Source organism: Macadamia integrifolia, chromosome 4 (assembly GCF_013358625.1).
Source record: "Macadamia integrifolia cultivar HAES 741 chromosome 4, SCU_Mint_v3, whole genome shotgun sequence".
In the NCBI taxonomy this organism is placed as follows: Eukaryota; Viridiplantae; Streptophyta; class Magnoliopsida; order Proteales; family Proteaceae; genus Macadamia; species Macadamia integrifolia.
This window is the reverse complement of record NC_056560.1, coordinates 11,511,132-11,531,731: the sequence shown is the minus strand read 5'-3', so window position 1 is coordinate 11,531,731 and position 20,600 is coordinate 11,511,132. Positions and strand designations below refer to the sequence as shown.

General features: G+C 38.8%; 2 protein-coding genes across 2 annotated transcripts in view; both read left to right on the top strand.

Moving 5' to 3' along the window:
• The first annotated feature begins 1,065 nt into the window (after window positions 1-1,065).
• Window positions 1,066-12,943, top strand: LOC122076239 (probable WRKY transcription factor 40). The gene is made up of 4 exons (XM_042641569.1): window positions 1,066-1,101; window positions 1,395-1,649; window positions 12,339-12,458; window positions 12,617-12,943. The coding sequence occupies exons 1-4, from the start codon at window positions 1,066-1,068 to the stop codon at window positions 12,941-12,943; spliced, it is 738 nt and encodes a 245-aa protein (XP_042497503.1).
• Window positions 12,944-18,921: 5,978 nt separating this feature from the next.
• Window positions 18,922-20,600, top strand: part of LOC122077473 (probable WRKY transcription factor 40) — a 2,728-nt gene continuing 1,049 nt past the window's right edge. The window contains exons 1-2 of the mRNA XM_042643423.1: window positions 18,922-19,068; window positions 19,163-19,426. Coding sequence (XP_042499357.1) covers window positions 19,033-19,068; window positions 19,163-19,426 — 300 coding nt within the window. The 5' untranslated portion in view covers window positions 18,922-19,032. The remainder of the gene's footprint in view (window positions 19,069-19,162; window positions 19,427-20,600) is intronic.

Below are 20,600 nucleotides of genomic sequence, written 5' to 3'. Positions count from 1 at the left end.
AATGGAATTTAGAAAAAATATTAACTGCTGATGTCAGCATTCTTGGTATATTATGTAACGTTGACTGACGGTAGGGGGTCCAAGTCTAATTTGGTGAAAGAGAGGGGGTGTCCCTCTAATATTGGCATTCTCCAGGGGGTGGTGTTGTAAATTACCCTTAAAAAAAATACTGATTGATGAATAGTTAATGAGAATCCATTACAACTATGTGGTACAAGTATGCTTGTGAAAAAAAAAACATGATTTATGAGAAATTCGTGAGCCCGTTGTTGGTGGGAAACCGATGTCCAAATTTGAATGGAATTACTTTTGATAATGTAACGACTTCACAAAGTTGTGAATCACATGCCCTGTTGTTGGGAAAGCAATGCCTGGGAAAGAAGATAACTAATTAACCGTCACTTCACTATAATGCAGCTATAGTCCTCCAAGGTTCCCGGGTTGAGAGCTAGCTTTTCCATGGGAGAGGAATTGATGTTGAATTGAAACCAACCAGCCCCCGACAAAGGCACATAATTGAATTCACTAAGCTCCAATTACTTATATGTTACTATCATCTATGGATGAATAATGATGTGATGATTGATACACAATAATTAACCAGTAACCACTTATTTCGATTGCTTTCATATTGAGTCCGTTCAGAAGATCCTTTCTAGAAGTCTTTTTTCCTGTTTATGTTCACAGCATAAATCACGTTGTGATAGTGCCCACTGTCCTCTCCTGTAGGAAAAGGAAGAAAAATGGGAAGGAAACTTTGCTGCTTACGTTGACTTGCTGAGGATATCACACCAACGTTTTCAAAAACCTATGGCCCTTAAATGCCACGAACCTGTTTCTCTGACATTAAAATTCTACTTCTCAAGACTCTTGAGTAGACTCTTGTTCCCCTTCTTCCAGTTTGAAGAGAGAGAGAGAGAGAGAGAGAGAGAGAGAGAGAGAGAACTTGGCTGCCTTGTTCCCCTTCTTGCCACGAATTCTCATTATCTTAAAATAGGGCTGTGTCCTCTTGTTTTGCTTTTCCCATTTATCTATCACTTCCTAACTGTTCAGCTCAATATCATCATGGATGGTGAACAAGATACATCTATTGCAGAGAAGGTAAATGGGTTTCTAAATAGCCGTGCAATTTGTTGTTTCCAGCCCTGGGTTTTGGTGTTTCCTCTTTTTGTGAGTTAAGGGCTCTCCCTGGGATTTGTTTAGCAAAGAAAAGCTCTCCCTGGGATTTGGCCTTGCGACCCTTTTTATTTTTATTTTTTTATTCACCTAAAAAAATAATAAAGAAAGAAGGGATAGTAATGTAATCATCATCAGTCATGATTTTACATATAGTTTAATTTTTATTTTATTTTATTTTACTTTATTTTTGGTGTGTAATTTGTTACTTTGTTCAGGTACAAATTCTGGAAGCAGAGATGGAGCGTCTATACAAAGAGAATGAGAAGCTCAGCTTATCTCTTGAAGTGATGACCAATAACTGCAGGTTCCTTCAAGCCTACCTGCAGGGGAAGCTGACACAAGAAATATCTGTTGCCACAGCTGCCGAGAGTGGCTCAAGTGAAGACTTCAACAAGAGAGCTAGGAATGAAGTATCAAAAACCAAGATGTCACGAGTCCTCACAAGAACCGATCCGGGGGACTTTAGTCTTGTAAGTCATCTTCCTAGACTTCAATATATATGGGAAAAATAACTATGTCAGAGAGTGCGGCATCTATCCTTTCCTCCTTCTATGAAAAGACATTCATACCATTTATTTCGGGGAGGAGAGAGAAAACACAACTCTCTCTCTCTCTCTCTTTATTTTATATATATAGGGTTAAAGTTGTCATAATGAAGCTGCTCCCACGAAAAAACAACTGAAACAATGTAGCACCCCCAATAAAAGGTCCTAAATACCCCCTCTTTAATGGGTTCTCGTAATATCCACCTCCAACAACTGAAACTGCACATGGGGCATTGAAGGGAACCTTACGTCATACATATATATATATATATATATGGGAAGTGGTTCTTTGTTCGAGAACATGGCCAACTCCAGTGCTCTTTATGTCTATCTATCTCCTTACCAAACAAGTGGTAGGAGAGAGAGAGATACATAGGACTACTGGTACAGGCCACCTGGATAGAGTTCTTTTTTTTCCCCCCTAAATGATCATTTATATTAAAAGAGAAGAAAAGAAAGAAGTATTATAACAAATTGGACGAAGCCAAACAATCAAACAAATAAACAGTACAGCTATTCGACATTGCAATCAGAAGGAGAGTCATGCCAACAAATACATCCTCAATATCTATTTGAGATACAAAATCTCGGATGGCTATGTGCATTAGATTGAAGGTTGTTATAAACTGAAGCTGGAAAGGCTATCAAAGATGAGGAGCTTTCAATCTTCACCACTGACTTGGCTAAGAAATCTGCAATTGGATTGTCCTCCCTATAGCAATGAGATAACTTCCATTGTTGACGCAAGTTATGACTAAAGTGAATCCCATTCTTGGCGCATAAACCACGGCACTACCCTCTTGTAAACCAAAACTGTAACCACAGATGAATCACACTGAACCTATAACTTCTAGATTCCCATCTCCCTAGAGTACTCTATGCCATTCTGCCTCAAAGTTAGTTTTGATACCCAAAAACTTCCTGAAAATGGACACAACTTCGCCTGATCGGCCCGAAAAACTCCACTAACCCCTAATCTCCCCAGGTTTTCCAAGGAACAGTCATCAGTACTTAGCTTGACCCAACCAAGAGCTAGAGGACTCCAAAAATCCTCAAAATCTCCTGAGGGTGCAGAGGAGTGATTGGGAGACCCAACCTTCTCGCACACTAAAGGTCAATTGTTGTCAAAACCAGATCTTTGAATAATATGGGATTGGATCCACTGCTTGTCCGATCACCTGGTCGTACTAGTGAACATCCAACACCTGTCCCTTTTGCTTCCAAATATATCCTTCTTCACCCATGTAATGGCAGGAAGTGGGACACGTGTTGGATGCTCACCTGTACGAGCAGTAGATCTATTCTCTTTGAATATTAAGGATAACAATTTAAATTCTCTCAACACCAGATCCCATATTAGGCCCGGTGTCCGCATCCTCCCTTCAAACCTTCTCAAATGCCTCTCAAACTAGATGAAATAAGGGATCAAAACCAAGACTCAATTGAAGAATCAGGTATGTCTGATGATATTTTTAATAAAGAGGTTGATGCAAAAATAGCCTTATTGACTGCAAGTCATAGACACGAGGCTCTATGGGCTGAAAAGGCGAAGTTGAGGTGGGTGAAAAATGGGGACTGCAACTCCAAGCTCTTTCATCTCTCTGTGAAGCTGAGGAGGGCGAGAAATCAAATTTCTACTTTAAAGAGGGAGGATGGATCTTGGGCTTTGGATCAAAGGGGAATTGCTGAGTATATTGCTTCTTTCTTCAAGAAGTTTTATGAACCAACCAGTATTATAGAGCATCATGATCTTCTGGATTGTATTCCCAATTCTGTCCAATGAAGACTTGGTTAGTCTAGATGCAATTCCTGGCAGAGAAGAAATCAAACAAGCAATGTGGGATATGGATCCTGATAGTTCTCCTGGTCCTGATGGATTCCCAGGAAAATTCTTCAGGAAATGTTGGGAGATAGTGGAGACGGACTTTGGTAAGGCTGTTGTTTATTTCTTTCAGATGGGATACCTACCCAAAGGAATAAATAACTGTTTTGTTTCCTTAATTCCAAAATTTGATGGTGCTTCCTCTCTAGATAAATTTAGGCCAATATGCATGGGTAATTTTTTTTGTAAGGTTCTATCTAAAATTATGTCCTCTAGGCTTATGCCTCTTTTTCCGCGTTTAGTCTCAGATGAGTAGGGTGCATTCCAGAAGGGTAAGATCATTTCTTCCAACATTAGTCTGACCTCAGAGTTGACAAATCTAATGCATTCCACTGTGAGGGGTGGAGCTATGGGATTGAAATTGGATGTGCAGAAGGCATACGACTCCTTGTCATGGAAATTCCTTTTTACTACATTGGTAAAGTTTGGTTTTTCTGACATATGGATTTCTTGGATTCAGCTTCTTTTAAGCTCTTCCAGGTTATCTGTTTTAGTGAATGGAGGTCCAATGGGTTTTTTTCCAGTGGGTAGAGGTCTGAGACAAGGAGATCCTATTTCTCCTTTCTTATTTATTTTGGCTGAGGAGGCATTCTGCAGAGGTCTAAAGATGTTAGTAAGGGATGGAAAGCTAAAGTCTCTCCTAGGAGCTCAAGGTGTGTCCATTCCCTCTCATTTTTTTTTTTGCAGATGATATATTTATTTTTATGAATGCATCTGCAAAATATGTGAAAAATCTCTAAGCTTTTCTAGAAAAATATCAAGCCTTTTCAGTGCAGAAACTCAATCTAGATAAAAGAATCCTGTTTTTTGGGAAGGTGGCTCCCCACAAGAAACAATATATCTCTTCTCTGTTAGGCATAAAATCAGAGATGCTTCTAACGAAGTATCTAGGAGTGGAAATTTTCAAGGGAAGAGTGAAAGGATCTCATGTATTACCTCTGCTGGATAATGTAAAAAGAAAACTAGCTGGATGGAAGGGAAAGTTGCTCTCAATGGCGGGAAGAGTGGAGTTGGTGCGATCAGTGATCTCTAGTATCCCTGTCCATAACTTCACAGTATATTAGTGGCCAGACCATTCTATAAAATTGGTAGAACAGTGGATGCGTAACTTTATTTGGTCTGGTGATATGGAGGTGAAAATGAAAATAGTGGTGAACTGGGACGATATCTGCAAACCAAAACAGGAAGGGGGGTTAGGAATTAGCAGACTGCGAGATGTTAATTTTTCTTGTCTAGCAAAGTTGACTTGGCAGATTAAGCATGAGGAGTCCCCTATGAATAAGTTCTTTCGGGGTTGCTTTCTAAAAGCGGATGGATCTCTAAAATCTAGCCATATCTCCTCTTCGATTTGGCCAGGGATAAAGAAAGTCCGGAATTTTATGGCTTTAAATGAGCAATGGATAGTAGGTAATGGGCACAAAATTGATTTCTGGAAGGACAGGTGGCTGGATCAACTCTCTATTGAAGAAATGCTTCTAAATAATGGTGGTCACAGTGGGAATTTAAAGGCTAAAGTCTGTGACTTTATCCACAATTCAAGATGGTACTTTCTTCAGGTAGCGTCACACTTCATGAAAGACATTATAAATAAAGCTAATTCGATCCATATTTTAGGCATGGAGGATGAGTGTCATTGGCGCCCTTCTTTAGCAGGAGTTTTTTCCATAAAGTCAACCTGAGAGGTTTGTAGAAGGAGCTCGCCTAGGGTGGGCTGGTCATCTTTGGTATGGAAGTCCTCTATTCAACCGTGTCAAGCAGTTTTTGGATGGAGATTGATTAGAAATAAACTCGCTTTAGACTTGAATGTGAAAAAAAGGGGTGTCCCTCTGCCCTCAAAATGCAGTTTTTGTGGTAAGTTGGAGGAGTCTAAAAATCACTTATTTTATAAGTGCAGCTTCGCCAGCTCTACATAGTCTCGGTTCTGTCAATGTTTTGGTGTGTTGAGACCAGTTTTTTTAGATGAATCTCATCTGATTTCTTGGTGGAAACTCCAAGCAAAATCAGTGTCGTTGAAAGAGGTGTGGAATAAGGGGTTCGTGTTAATTCATTTTTTTATCTGGATGGAGAGGAACTCCAAGCGGTATGAAGATGTCTCTTCTTTTGAGCAGATTTGTTTTTTGAAAATAAAAAATGAAATTTAATCTTAGACCCTGGCCCATTCTGGGGTGGCTATTTCGATTGAAGACTTGATGTGTGCTAGAAGGTTGGGATTTCCAGGGGTGCAATGCAGGCAAAAAGAATTATTTGAAATTTTTTGGTGTCTTCCTCCAACAAGATGAGTCAAATTAAATTCAGATGGTTGCTCGTTGGGCAATCTGAGAAAAGTAGGTGGGGGAGGTATTCTGCGCAATGAGAAGGCTGAGGTGTTATATAATTACAAAGAGTTCCTTGAAATTTGCACAAATTTTAAGGCAGAATTCCAGGCTATTATTGCAGGAATTGAAGCTGCAAACCGATTTGGGGTGCAGAGTTTGTGGATTGAATGTGACTCGATCACGGTGGTTTGTCATTTGCAGAAAAAAAAATTCTTTGGAAATTTTGGCAAAGGTGGATTAACTGCTTACCCTACCTTGAAAGGGTGGAGTGGAAGATCACGCACTGCTTTCGTGAAGCAAATTCTGTAGCAGATTTCTTGTCAAAGTCTGCCGCCCTATTTGAAACCTCTCTGCTAGTAACATCCTAGCTAGCCTTGGTCAAAATGGATCTTGATATGGACGCCTCGGGTCATCCGAGATATAGACTGCTCTAGCTCTCTAATTCAGTCTTCTACGCTTTGTGGAGGAGAGTTGGCTGATGGCTTTTTCTACTGATGGCATTACCGAAGGTGGATTAAGTCCGTCTCCGCTCTGCTCAGTTTAATTGTCTATATTTCGCTTGGGTGTTTTTATCCCTTCTGAATTATATTTTTCATCTTCTTTTTTAATACAAATGATATTCTAGCAAAAACAAAGGGATCAAAACCAACCCAGATAACCATGTCTGCTTTAGGGAGAAAATAGGATAAAATTATGGACTTTCGTTTCCACCACAACCTCAACTCTAGAAAAGATGCTTGCAACCACCATGAACACCAAAACAATCTAAGAACTTGCTCTAAATCGATCTAGAAAACTTGTCATCCCTAAAAATGTGGCTGATGGATTTTTCTTCAAAACAAAGCTCACATCTAGATGGTAAAAGAATTCCCTTAGTTCTCTTTATCATCCGTCAAAAGCTTACCATGATGCAACTTCCATCCCGAAGATAACCCATCCCCCACACAATGGCCGACCAAGAAACTTTCAGCTTCATTGCACCGACATCTTGTGTTAGAACTAGAATTTAGGAGAACTAGCTGATTGGCATTTAACTCCTAGAGAGAGATGGAAATCAGAAATTAGGAAGAAGAGAACAATTGACTTCATTGTTCTTTCTCCCTCTTTACAAGAGATAATTATAGCGTACAAGAATCATTTTAGTCCATTGTAGAGAAATCAATCATGGATAACACTGTACAATATTCTCCCAACAACTAATAACGGTAATTCAGCCATAGCTAACACCTGTACATGTGGTCCCTACAACTAGTAAGAATTTTTAGTTATACTCTTTCAACAATGAACATAATCTTGGAGCCAACCAGGTGGTCTTCTTCTTCTAGCAACCTGTGCCACCTCAACTTGCTCCACTTGTTGTTGGTTGATATCAATATTTACTTCAGAGGTTGTAACACTCCCTTCCTGATCAAAAAAGACCTTGTCCTCAAGGTCTAAGTGTGGGTAGAGGGCTTGAAGTTCTTGAAACTTTCCCAAGTAGCATCTTCAAATAATAAACCATCCCACTGCACAAGAACTTGAGGGATGAGCTTATCATACTTCCAAATCTATCTCTGTCCCACAATTGCTATTGTTAGGATCACCGGTTGATCAATGGCATTTACATTAGGCAATTACTGAACATCCGTTGGAGGTTTGGCCCCTTGAATCTCTTCAATTGAGACACATGAAAAACATTATGAATTCTGGATTGGAGTGGTAGCTGTAATTTGTAAACTACAAGTTCCACCTTTTCCACAACTTGAAACGGCCCATGGTATCTTTTACTCAGCTTCTGAAAGGCCTTGAAGACACAAATAGTTGTCTATATGATTGTAGTTTAAGCCATACCCATTCCCCAATTTCGAAATGCAGCTCCCTTCTATGCAAGTCTACAGTCATCTTCTTTCTTTATTGAGCTTTAACAAATTTCCTTTCATATGTAGGAGTAGTTGTTCCCTAGCACCTAACTCCATATCAACAGCTTCCACAAGATAAAAGGGAATTGAAGGAGGGCATCTGCCATATAATGCCTGAAATGGGGACATGTGAATACTGGTATGATATGTGGTGTTATACCAATATTCTGTCCAAGACAAGAACTTATGCCAACTCTTTGGTTGGTCTGCTACAAAACACCTCAAGTATTGCTCCACTGTCTTGTTAACCACCTTCATCTTCCCATCAGTTTGTGGGTGGTAGGCTGAGCTGCACTTCAAAGTAGTGCCACTAAGAGCAAAAGGTTGCTTCCAAAATTGGCTAAGGAATATGGGATCTCCATCTGTGATGATCTTATTTGGAAATCTGTGAAATTTGACCACCATATCAATAAACAAAGCAGCAAGTTTAGAAGCAGAGAAGTGAGTTGGTAACCAAGAAAAATGACTATACTAAGTGTGCCGGTCGACCACTACTAAAATAGCTGAGAACCCATGGGATAATGGCAATCCAACAATAAAATCCATAGTTAACTCATCCTAAACCTACAGTAGTACCCAAAACGGTTTTAATGTTCCTGCTAGTTTATATGTGGAGTACTTGACCTGTTGACAAATAAGACAATTTTGGACATGCCTTTCTATATCACTTCTCATATTTGGCCAGCAGAACTTAGCTGTTAATTTCTGCAAAGTCTTCTTAACACCTCCATGACCTCCCATTATAGTATTGTGAAACTCATGCAAAAGCTGGTCTTTCAAGTATGGAATTCTGTGTCTATCCTTATAATATAATATTCCACCTCGGGTAGCATAAGTGCTATTAGACAAGGAGCCTTGGGGAAGGTCCCTATGGATGGTTGTTAACTCGGGATGAGTTTGATTAGTGAGCTACAGTTGATCAATGAAATCAAATTTGACTGTAGTAAGCACAGGCAAAATTGCTGCTCCATTTTGAACATTACCTCCACCATCTTCAACTGTGATGCTGCTAGGTAGCCTGGATAAAGCATCAACAATTCCATTTTCACATCCGGATTTGTAAATAATGGTATAGACATATCCCATCAACTTGCTAAGATAATGGTGCTGCTCAGGAGTTTGCACAACTTGAGTCATCAATTCCTTAAGACTTCGATGATCAGTTTTGATAATGAACCTCTGGCCAAGCCAAATATTGCCTCCATTTTCGGACATCTTGGTCTATAGCATACAATTCTCGGACGTAAGTGGGGGCGCTCTGTAGATGTTTATTGAGTTTCTTGCTGTCTTAAGCAATAGGATGATTCTCTTGCTTCAGTACTGCTCCAACTCCTACCAAGGGTGCATCGGTTTCTAGAGTAAACATCAAGGAAAAATCAGGAAGAGCTAGAATAGGTAGAGTAACCATGGCCTGCTTAAGGAGATTAAATACTTCGGTAGCAACATCAGTCCAAACAAAATAGTTAAGCTTTAATAAGTCCGTTGAAGAAACTGCAATCCTACCATAGTTTCTTACGAATTTTCGGTAATACCCTGTGAGGCCCAAAAATCCTCTCAAAGCTTTGATATTTCCACATAAAGGCCACTCAATCATACAACAAATTTTCTATGGATCTGTCTCCACTCCTTTAGCCGTAACAATATGAACAAGATAATCAATTGAAGCTTGGTTGAACTTGCACTTGGACATCTTAGCATATAATTAATGATCAAACAAACATTGCAGTACCATTCTCAAATGGGAAACATGTTCAATCAGATCTACTAAAAAATAGTATATCATCAAAGAAACTACAACAAACTTTCGAAGAAAATGTTTGAACACTGCATTCATCTGGGCTTGAAATGTTGAAGGGCATTGGTAAGGCCAAATGGCATTACCAGAAATTCATGATGTCCCTCATGAGTTAGGAATGCCGTCTTATGGACATCTTCCTCAACAACTCTAATCTAATGATACCCCAATCTAAGATCGATTTTCGAAAATATAGTAGCCCCATGAAGTTCATCAAGTAATTCATCTATTGTGGGAATAGGAAATTTAGGAAATTTATCTTTTATAGTGATGGCATTGAAAGATCTATAATCAACACAGAAGGGCCAAGATCCATCCTTATTTTTCACCAAAAGTACTGGATAAGATAATGAACTTTGAGAGATTCATGCCGCTTTCCATCATTTGCTGCACCAAAACTTCAATCTCCCCTTTCTAAAATTGAGGATACCTATAAGGCCTAACATTGATAGGATTAGACCTGGGAATTAAATGTATTCAATAATCAAATTAATGTAAAGGTGGAAGTGTGGATGGTTCTTGAAAAAGTACAGAGAAATCTCTCAATACTTTAACAATAGATTGAGGATGTTGTGCTTGTAAAAGTATAGAGAAATCTATCAATACTTCGACAATAGATTGAGGATGTTGTTCTTGTATGGCTATACTATTTCTCTCTGCCATATTCATGATCTTTAAATGATAAAATGATGCCACAGAGCTACAAGAAGCTAATTTAGCAAATTGATGATGAGATATAGGTTGATCATTTACAGCCGACTCTTCTTTAAGTTGAACCCTTTTGCCTTATCATTCAAAATCCAATGTTAGATGCTTATAATCAGTTAAGATAGGACCCAATTTTTTCAGCCATTGAATACCAAGAACTATCTCTGCTCCTTCAATGGGCAATACAAAGAGTTCAATAGAAAAAGAATATCGCTACAACTGAAGAGTTATCGGCCTACACTTCTTAAAACATAAAAGGTAATCACCATTACCAATAGGCACTTTGAATTCTTTTATAGGAACAATAGGCAATTATAGCAGCTGGGATTTCCTTTCTTGCAAAATTATGGGTGCTTCCACTATCAATAAGCACCTGCAATTGTTTGCTTGCGTACAAACCAATCAGTCTTATTGTAGAAGGGGCTAATTTTCCTAATAAAGCATGCAAACTAACTTTAGATGTGCCCCCCAAATCAGTTTCTTCAAACACCTCAAACTTCCCTTGAGGTTCCTCATCCTCTGCCATTAACAATAGAAATCTAGTCTTGCATTTATGGCCTGGAATATATCTTTCATCACAATTAAAACACAGACCTTTTTCCTTACGGGATCGCATCTCAGTTGGGTTTAGCCTTCGAATTGGAATCTGAGGGTGAGGAGCAGTGGCAAAGTTTGGTAAAATAGCAGGTAAACTGGATGGAGGGTTAAGCAGCCCTAGGGTAGTATTACCTTTAGGCCAAGTGGAATTTAAATCTTTATACTTTTCCTCTTGCATACGTGCCATTGCCATAGCCTAAAGAAGCTGTTGAAGTTGAGCAATTAATAAGTCCCTCTTGAGCTCTGTTTTTAGACTAGAAATGAGAAAACTCAAAGGAAATTCTCTAAAAGACCTATTACCTTGTTAGATAACTGCTCAAATTGAGCTTGATATTCAGCAACACCTCCTATTTGTGGAAGCTTAGTCAATGCCCCTCTATAATCATCAAAAGTAGTTGGTCCAATTCTCATACCAAAGCCTCAAAAAGGATCTCCAATTGCCAATCAAATTGTTGTTTTGCATCCGTTGGAAACAAGAAGCCACTCCATCCATGCGAAATGAAGCAGTAACCAATCTCTAGTCTTCAAGTGTGTTATGATAGCTGAAGAATTGTTCAACTTTGATTACCCGATCTGCAGGATTAGAACCATCAAAGTGTGGTACATCAAGGCACATAGGCTTAATGGTTGTAGCAAGAAACATCGATGGCTTCTGAGAATGAGGGACCTCCATTGGAGTAGGGGGTGTGCTTGATTGAGTTGAAGATCATTGAATCTAGCCTTCACTGTGGTCATGAACTGCTGCAGATTCTTGTTGATTTCCATACAGGTTTGCTGCATAAATATCAATTGGGATTCTGTAGTTTTCTTGAAATTAAGCAATGAACGTTATTGTCTTCCATCTTTTGAGATCTAGTGCCATCCACCATGAAAGGACAATGAAATCACTAATTTTAGAACTGGAATTCAAGAGAAATAGCTGAATTGGTATTCAACTCCTAGAGAGAGATAGAAAACATAAATTAGGAAGAAGAGAACAAATGACTTCATTGTTTTTTTCCCTCTTTACAAGAGCTACTTGTAGCGTACAAGAATTATTTTACACTGTTACAGAGAAATCAGTTATGGCTAACACCTATACAATGTGGTCCCAACAAGTAATAAAGTAATTCAGCCATAGCTAACACCTATACATGTGGTCCCAACAACTAGTAAGAATTTGCAGTTATAACCTTTCAACAATGAACATAATCTTGGAGCCAACGAGGTGGTCTTCTTCTTCTAGCAACCTATGCCACCTCAATTTGCTCCACTTGCTATTCAACTAGTTCTTCCACTTGCTCCACTTGCTATTGATTGATATCAATATTTACTTCAAAGGTTGTAACATCCTCCCAGATTGATTATTTATCTATCTATCAATATTTTTTTTTTCTCTTTATCTTATTTTCCGACTCAATATGGATACTTTGATTTTAGGTAGTGAAAGATGGATACCAGTGGAGGAAATATGGGCAGAAGACTACTAAAGATAACCCATCACCCAGAGCTTATTTCAGGTGTTCCATGTTTCCATCTGGTTGCCCTGTCAAGAAAAAGGTGTGAGAAATCTTTTATTGAGTTTGAACTAACCCAACTTTTTGACTAACCTATGTCTCCTTTCCTTTGGAAGGTTAGTTTGTACTAAATTTTGCTTCAAGACAGCCAAGTGTATGAAAAAAAAAATTAGGTAATCTTATTGCTTTTTTTGTGATTAGGTGCAGAGATGTGTAGAGGACAAGTCCATACTAGTTGCAACATATGAAGGAGAGCATAACCATGCGGTTATTGAAGCACCAAGTGGTTTTACATATTCACCAGATTGCACAATCATGGGCTCAACTACCAATTCCCATTGTTTTTTATCTAATCTTAACCTTCGTAAACCAAATACAACACTTAGTTTAGCTCTTCCTCCGGTTTATGAAGGCAACAAAATTGAAGAATATGTAGCTTCCTTAACCAGAGATCCTAACTTCATTGAAGCTTTAGCAGTAGCAGTTGCAAGGTCAATTGTGACCCTCCCTCATTCTACTCAGATGTAAGAATTGAAATATGTTCTTAATATCCTCTTCTTGGATGCTTGTGGACCAAATTTTTAGGTTGAAGAGAATCCTCATGGGTTGAATTCTGTATGCTTATCTCTATTAATTTTAATGGAGAAAGCCAGTACTGATATGAACTTATAAAGAGCCCGAAGCATAGTGTCATAGTTAGTAAATTTGAGTATAATACGTAGATTTTTGCTGTATCTGAATGTTTCAATCAAAAAGTTATAATTTGGCATATCAATCCAAAAAATCTGTATTATACGTATTAAAACATATATAATACATTTTATTCTTATTAATACGTTTAGTTTGGGGGAAAAATTCAACCCCAAAAGTCAAAACGACACTTCTCCCTTTCCGTAGGGTTATCGATTTTGAGAAAAATGTGGATGACGCGCATATTCCTTTCGTATTTTATTAATTCCAACCCTTCTTTCCATATACCCTTTACTCTCTCCTTTATTACCTTATACCCTTTATTTAACTTCATTTTAAGCTTATCCTAAATTTATTAATTAAGAACCTTATGTGTCCACCCACTTTTTCCTATATATTAGCCTATTAAGTCTATTTAATTAAAATTTTGCCACTCTATTTAAAATCTTACCTTAGTTACGAATCTACCGTTAATTTTTTTCGCTGGAAGATCAGATTCTATTAAAATGAAAAAAAAAAATATATATATATATATATATATATTACAAAAGCAGGAAATGAGTCTCCACCTTTGGCATTGCCATCAGTAGAGTCTTAGAACCGCTAAGACAAAAATATATAACACGCACGCCCAAAGCTATTTGTGTGAAGCTCTAAAGAGATGTGAGCAATGAGATGCACATCATCATAATCTATCCCAGACTTAGCAGCATCCTTTGCTAAATAATCGGCCACTGGATTAGCTTCTCTAAAGTAGTGGGAGATCTTCCACTCAATGGTCTCTAGAAAAACAAGAAAGAAATTCCATTCCTGAAGCACAAGCCATGGTATTAGCTTGTGATGGAAAAGAGAAACTGCAGTAGCAGAATCCAATTCAACCTAGAGACAAGTGACACCCATGATTCGAGCGAGGATCAGTCCCTTAATCATACTCTTGATCTCAGCTGTGAAGGTAGAAGAGACAACCAAAAATAGCTTGAAGCAGAGGATCTTCCTACCCTCGTGATCTCAGAAAATTCCACCTCCTCCAGCTCTGCTAGGATTTTCAAAAGAATAGTTGTCTACATTAAGTTTCACCCATGATATAGGGGGTCGGCACCAATGGACTTCTAAAATAGGGACAGAAGGAGCAAGGAGGCTGCTAATATTCATTCTTCGGCAAAGAATGATGTCATCAACTATTTAAGGAGAAACTTTCAACCGGTTGCAGAGAAAGCTAATTTCTCCTTTAATGGCTCCAACGATCAATGTAGAGCATTTGATATTCCCTTCATAGCGCCTCTGATTTCTTTCAAACCAAATCGCATCAATAACGACAAACAAGCCAATGTGCCAAGCATCTCTCAGAGACCAGCCAGTCCCCTTATTTCTCCAACAACCAACCAGATCAGATATTGAATTCTTGGGCTGCTAAGAGACGTTAAAGAAATCCAAAACTCCTTTCCAAATCTCCAAAGAAAAGTTGCAATTCAGAAACAAGCGTAGGGAAGACTCAGAGAAAGAACCACAGAGATCACACCTCGATGAAAGCTGAATTCCTTTGGTCTGAATCAATTCATATGTTGGAAGTTTCCCGTGCATCCATCTCCAACCTAGGACAGAGAGTCTAGGCGGCAGCATCTTATTCCAAACTAACCCAGCAGAAGAGACCTTAGTGCTAGAGGATCTGAGGCCATTCCAAGCAGACGACACAGAAAAGTGACCCATTGGCTCCAAGGTCCAAATGCATCTATGATCCAGAGGCTGCGAAGGAACGTTAATTTCTTTAATAGATAAAAAAACTCATTTAGACCAATAGAGTTCATAGGGGGAAGGACCCAGGACCCCTGGTCTAGAAAGTCGGCCACAGAGTGAGGGAAGTCAAGAAACGGGTTCACGCTCAACCCCAAGGCATCCCAAATAGGCTTAGGACCCCACTACTTATCTTTTCAGAAATTTTTATTTCTGCCGTTACCAAACACCCATCTTTCATTTTTAGGCACAAACTGCCACATCCGCCGCACCCTAGGCCAAATAGACGAACTCTTATATCCTCTCTTGGGAACACCAGCCCTAGAAATAAATCTAGCTCTGATTAACCTACTCAGCTGAGAGTCTTCATTCTTGATTTTTTAGAACTTCATCTCTTCTCTCCCATGTTTTCTCTCTCCCTTCCTTCTCTCCCTTGTGAGTGAGTGTAAGTGAAGGAGAAAACTTTAATGGTGGATTACTCTTCTCCAATTGAACGTAGATCATAGTTTCAAAGTGTTGAGATCGATCCCTACGGTTGCTCAAGTGTGAAAGAACTATTATTTGGAGGAGGAACTTCAATTGCAATTCTAAGGTAAACTATTTCATTCTCATGTAATTAATTTTTGTACAGTGATTTCAAACGCAAGAGATCCCAATCCGATCCATTCGCTGAGCGATTGGGTTCCCGCCAACACTATGTGCATTACATGATTCTTATATTACATAAGTTTTTGTTTGTGCATGTATTCTTTTAGTTTTAGTTTACATAATTTTACTATTTTCATGTATGAGATGCATTGTTTGTTGTGATAATGATGCTTTACAGTACCGATTTTGATTGAGGAGGGATGTGAAACTTCTTTGATCATTGCTTTGTTGTTTATAGTTATTGTTTTGATGATTTTTAACAAAAGTTGAAACTGATTTCATATTCATATAGAGATTGGCTAGAGTGGAATGTGATTATTGATCACACTTGAATTTCAAACTTGTTTGTATTTATATATATTTTCATTCTTGGATGGCTTTATTGTTATTTGGCTCATCTTATCAACATTATCGTCATAAAGTTGAGGTAAGGATTGGCTCATTAGACTTTTTCTTAGTGTAATAGTGGACTACTAAATGACACAACCTACCTTCGATAGGATCGACTAATTGTTATTTGACCTTCGGGCGGTATGTCTTGGTCTTTAGGAGGTTGGACACTAGATAGCTTCTACGAGATTTTATATGTTGAATGGAGGCAATGTGGTACTGTAATGCATTAGTCATTCATTGATGATATTGTCAATTCGTTGTTTAATTTCTTTTGAGTTATCATGTGTACTTATGCGGTGATATAAATATAGCAATGTAAGTATGTGTGGTATGCTTGTTTTCTTTGTTTTCTTGAAATTTTTTTTATTATACTATATATGTCTTTCCTGGTATTTGTTGTATCATCTATAAGTTTAGTGTTTGTGTGTTTGGGTTTAAACTACACGTGGGTGTCGTTTCCCCTGAAGCACCCCTTGGCAAAAGGTTCTAAATACCCCCATTTGACAGGTTCCCGTAATACCCCCACCAAACCTCAAAACTGCACATAGAATTGGAGAGAACCATACCTCATATATACGTGGGACGTATAAGTTGGCAAAGCATGCTATTACAAGTTGCACCTCAAATATATGGGACACTACTCCGGGTTTTACTCTATCTGACCTACAATGGGATAGTCAATATAAGCTTAGATTCTGGTTAATGTAATCATCATTTTGTTTTCATTTTTCTTTGTTTTCTTTCTCTGCTGATGGCAATGCCGAACGTGGAGTAAGATCTCAAAGAGTTCCATGTATTATTCAATTTTGCTATAGTAATACACTTTTGCTGACCTTTGGCAAAAAAAAAAAATTTACATGGGAATGGTTCTTTGTCCAAGAGCACTAAGCATTGCCTACACCATCACTTCCTATGTCTATCTCTCTCCTCTGCCAAATAAAGAGTAAGGATGTCTTTTCATAGAGGAAGGAGAGAGATAGACACATGGGAGCGCTGGCATAGGTTACACTCCAGTGCTCCTGGATAGAGTTTTTCTCCTATATTTATGGGAAGAAGAACGCTACCTAGTCATGTGGCCCCTGCACTAGCGTGGAGGCCAATGAGGAGGCACACAGTGGCATAATAGGGGGTGCGATTTCAATTTCATAGGGACGGGTTCCTCATTTTTCCCCCCTTTGTGTTTGGGCTTTGGGGCCACGCAAGCTGGTAGCATTCTTTTCCCCTATATATATAGGAAGAGTTCTACCTCCAGGAGCTTGGCTCCTTTACCATGGCCAAATGGGAGCTCACCAAGAAGCATAAACAGGGTGGGCATTTCCACCGTTAATGGGGACGGGGCGGGGCGGGGCGGGGCTGTCTTGCACCCACAAGTGATGGAGCCTCGCTTATGGGGTAAAATCAATACGTTATAAGAAGAAACATTTGAATATCAATCTCATCAATATCATCGATCTCATAAGTATTAGACCAAATCACATCAACAGAATCAATTTTTTGAGAAATATGAGACATCGAAGTCATACATATATATATATATATAGATAGATAGATAGATAGATAGATAGATTTTCTGATTCCATATCGTTCCTTTGTGTTTTTAAGTAGTGAAAGATATATACCAGTGGAGGAAATATATAGACAAGATTACTAAAGATAACCCATCACCCAGAGCTTAGAGGCGGTCCTCTTGGGGGCAACCTGGGAGGTCATCCTTCTTGGGGCCAACTTGGGAGGTCAACCTTCTTGGGGGCGATCTGGGAGGTCAGTCTTCTTAGAGGCGACCTGGGAGGTCGGCCTATAAAATCTTTTAAGTGTTTTTGCCACGTGTGAGCATATGATTCACCTGTCATTATTTCGCTCATCAATCTTCCTTTTCATCACTCATCTTCATCCATTATAGATAAATAAAAAATAAAAAAAGATGAGTTGTTCACCTTTTTGGACATCACCAGTTGAAATGTCTGAAGAAGTCCCATCCTCTCCAGTGATTTGCCTACAAGAATAGACACACTATTATAATAACCTGTACAACCAAAACAGAAGATAACAGAGATTAAAATTGACCTTCTGATGCAAATCCTTAGTCTTCGTCGTCATGGTAGATATTCCACTTCCACACAACGTTGGAAAAATCCTTCCACACTTAAGGCACATGCATAAAGAAGACCTTCCCTCCTGCATGTCTGTTGCATTTTCCAAAAATACTATGTAGAAAAGAGTTTATTTTTGCACAGTTGAGGTAACAAAGGTTAAAGATGACCTCTAGGAGAATGAATTGATATTGATTTGAATCGGGCCATCCCCCTCGGTCGAGGAAAATAAAAGTAATTAAATTCATATATTAAGGTTTTTTTTTTTTTTAATCTATTATCCTAGTGAGCGCCACTGCCCATTGGCCAGCTTACTTGATGCTAGTACTAGTTCTATACACACCCACCAACACACACATGCATACCAGGTTCAATCCACAACCTCCTCTCTGAAGCGCCAACTCTTCAAACCTAAGCTGTCACCGTTAGACTAAGCTAGTGTATGTCATTAAGCCCCAATCACTTATATGTAACTAATATCTACGGATGAGTAATGTTGTGTTACTTGGGTTCCAATGTGATGACTGATACTCTAATTGCTTTGATACCTCATGATTATCCTTCGCCCAAAAAAAAACAAAAAAAACCTATATTCTTAACCACTTCGTTTCGTTTGCTTTACATATTGACTATTGAGTCCGTTTAGAAGATCTTATCCACAGCGTACAACAACACGTTGAGATGGTGCCCACTCCCGTATGAAAAGGGTGACAAGTGGGAAAGACATCACTTTGCTTACGTTGACTTGCTGAGGTAATCACACTAACGTCAGCAAAGTCTTCAGTCATTCATTTGTTAATCATACCTTCTCAAAACTTAAGAGTAGACTTCCTTCCCCCTTCTTCTACTTTGAGAGAGAGAGAGAGAAGAAGACAAATTGGCCTCCTTGAGCTGGAAAATAATGATATAACGAGCGTGAAAGGAACGATCATTGAATAATATTTCTTGCGACGAATTATCAAAAAAAAAAAAAAAAAAAAAATCTTAAAAAACTGGTTTGTCCTCTTCTTTTGATTTTCCTATATATCTATCAATCCCTTCCCGTCCAGTTTAATATATCATATCATGGATGGTGAACACGATACGTCTCTCGCAAAAAAGGTAAATGGGTATCTAGATAGTTCTGCAATTTGGAAGCTTGAGAGATGGGATATTTTAATCTTATAATTACTTATAATTTTGTTACTTTCTTCAGGTGCAAGTTATGGAAGCAGAGATGGAGCGTCTATACAAAGAGAATGAGAAGCTCAGCTTTTCTCTTGAAGTGATGACCAGTAACTGCAGGTTCCTACATGCCTACCTACAGGGGAAGCTGACTCGAGAAACAGCTGTTGCCCCAGTTGCTGCCGCTGCAGAGAGTGGCTCAAGTGAAGACTCCAACAAGAGAGCTAGGAATGAAGTTGCAAAAACCAAGATTTCTCGAGTCCTCACAAGAACAGATCCGGGGGACTCTAGTCATGTAAGTCATCTTCCCATACTTCAATTTGTACATCAGTATATGGGAATGGGAAAACAGAACTCTCAATAGGGGCATGGCCTACAACTATGCTCCCATGAGTCTCTCTCTCCTCCGGCTTTGATAGGAAATTCCTGTCCCTAATTAGAGAATAAGAAAAATAGATGTAAGGAATCCTTGCCCACGGTGCTCTCCAAAACAAAGAACCAGTGTGTTTCTGTGGAAAAGTATGTTCTTATTGGTGAGTGAGGGCCAATGGAAATGCACGAGTTAAATAAAGCATCCTTATATATGTCAATTTTCATTTCACGAGGGTGACTGGTTATTTTTGCCCCTGTATCTCACTGCTATTACGGTCTCACGTTGAAGTAAGTCAATAATTGTAGGCGTAGTGTTAATGTAAGTCATATAAGTCAGAAATTGTAGGATTATATTTCTTTATCATTGCTGTATTTTCTACAACTACCACCTAGCTCATTAATGTTCACTGTATTTCTCTAGACTTATATATAGGTCTACTCTCTTGTATAAACATACATTGAAATACAACAATGTCTCCTTCATATTATTTCTATCATCTCACAATGCCCATTTGAAACCCAAACTACACGTGGGTGTCATCTCCCTTGTAGCACCCTCTACAAAATGTTCTAAATACCCCCCTTTGATGGCTTTCCGTAATACCCCCTTCAAACCCTGATACTCCATCTCAGAGAACCCCCCACCCCCTCATATATATCTTATCTCTCTCTTCTCCCAAATAAAGAGTAGGGATGTCTTTTCATAGAGGAAGGAGAAAGAGATGGACATATGGGAGTGTTGGCATAGGCTACGTACTAGGCTCCTAGATATAATTTTTTTTTCAATATGTGGGGAAAAAAAGGCTACCTAATGATGTATGTGGCCCCCACGCTAGGAGGAACACTGGCATAATTGGTGGGTTTGTTTTACTATATATATGTCCTAGAGCATGGGTCTTATACCGGGGCCAAATAGGAGTGCCTAGAAGGATCAACAGGGTGGGTGTTTCCACCTTTCATGGAGGCGTGGGTGTCATCTCACCCTCCCTACCCCGTGTGTAGTGCCCCCAACATGTGTATATATATATATATATATGTATATAAAAGGGTAAACCCTCCCCCTCCCCATATATATATATATATATATAATTATCCTT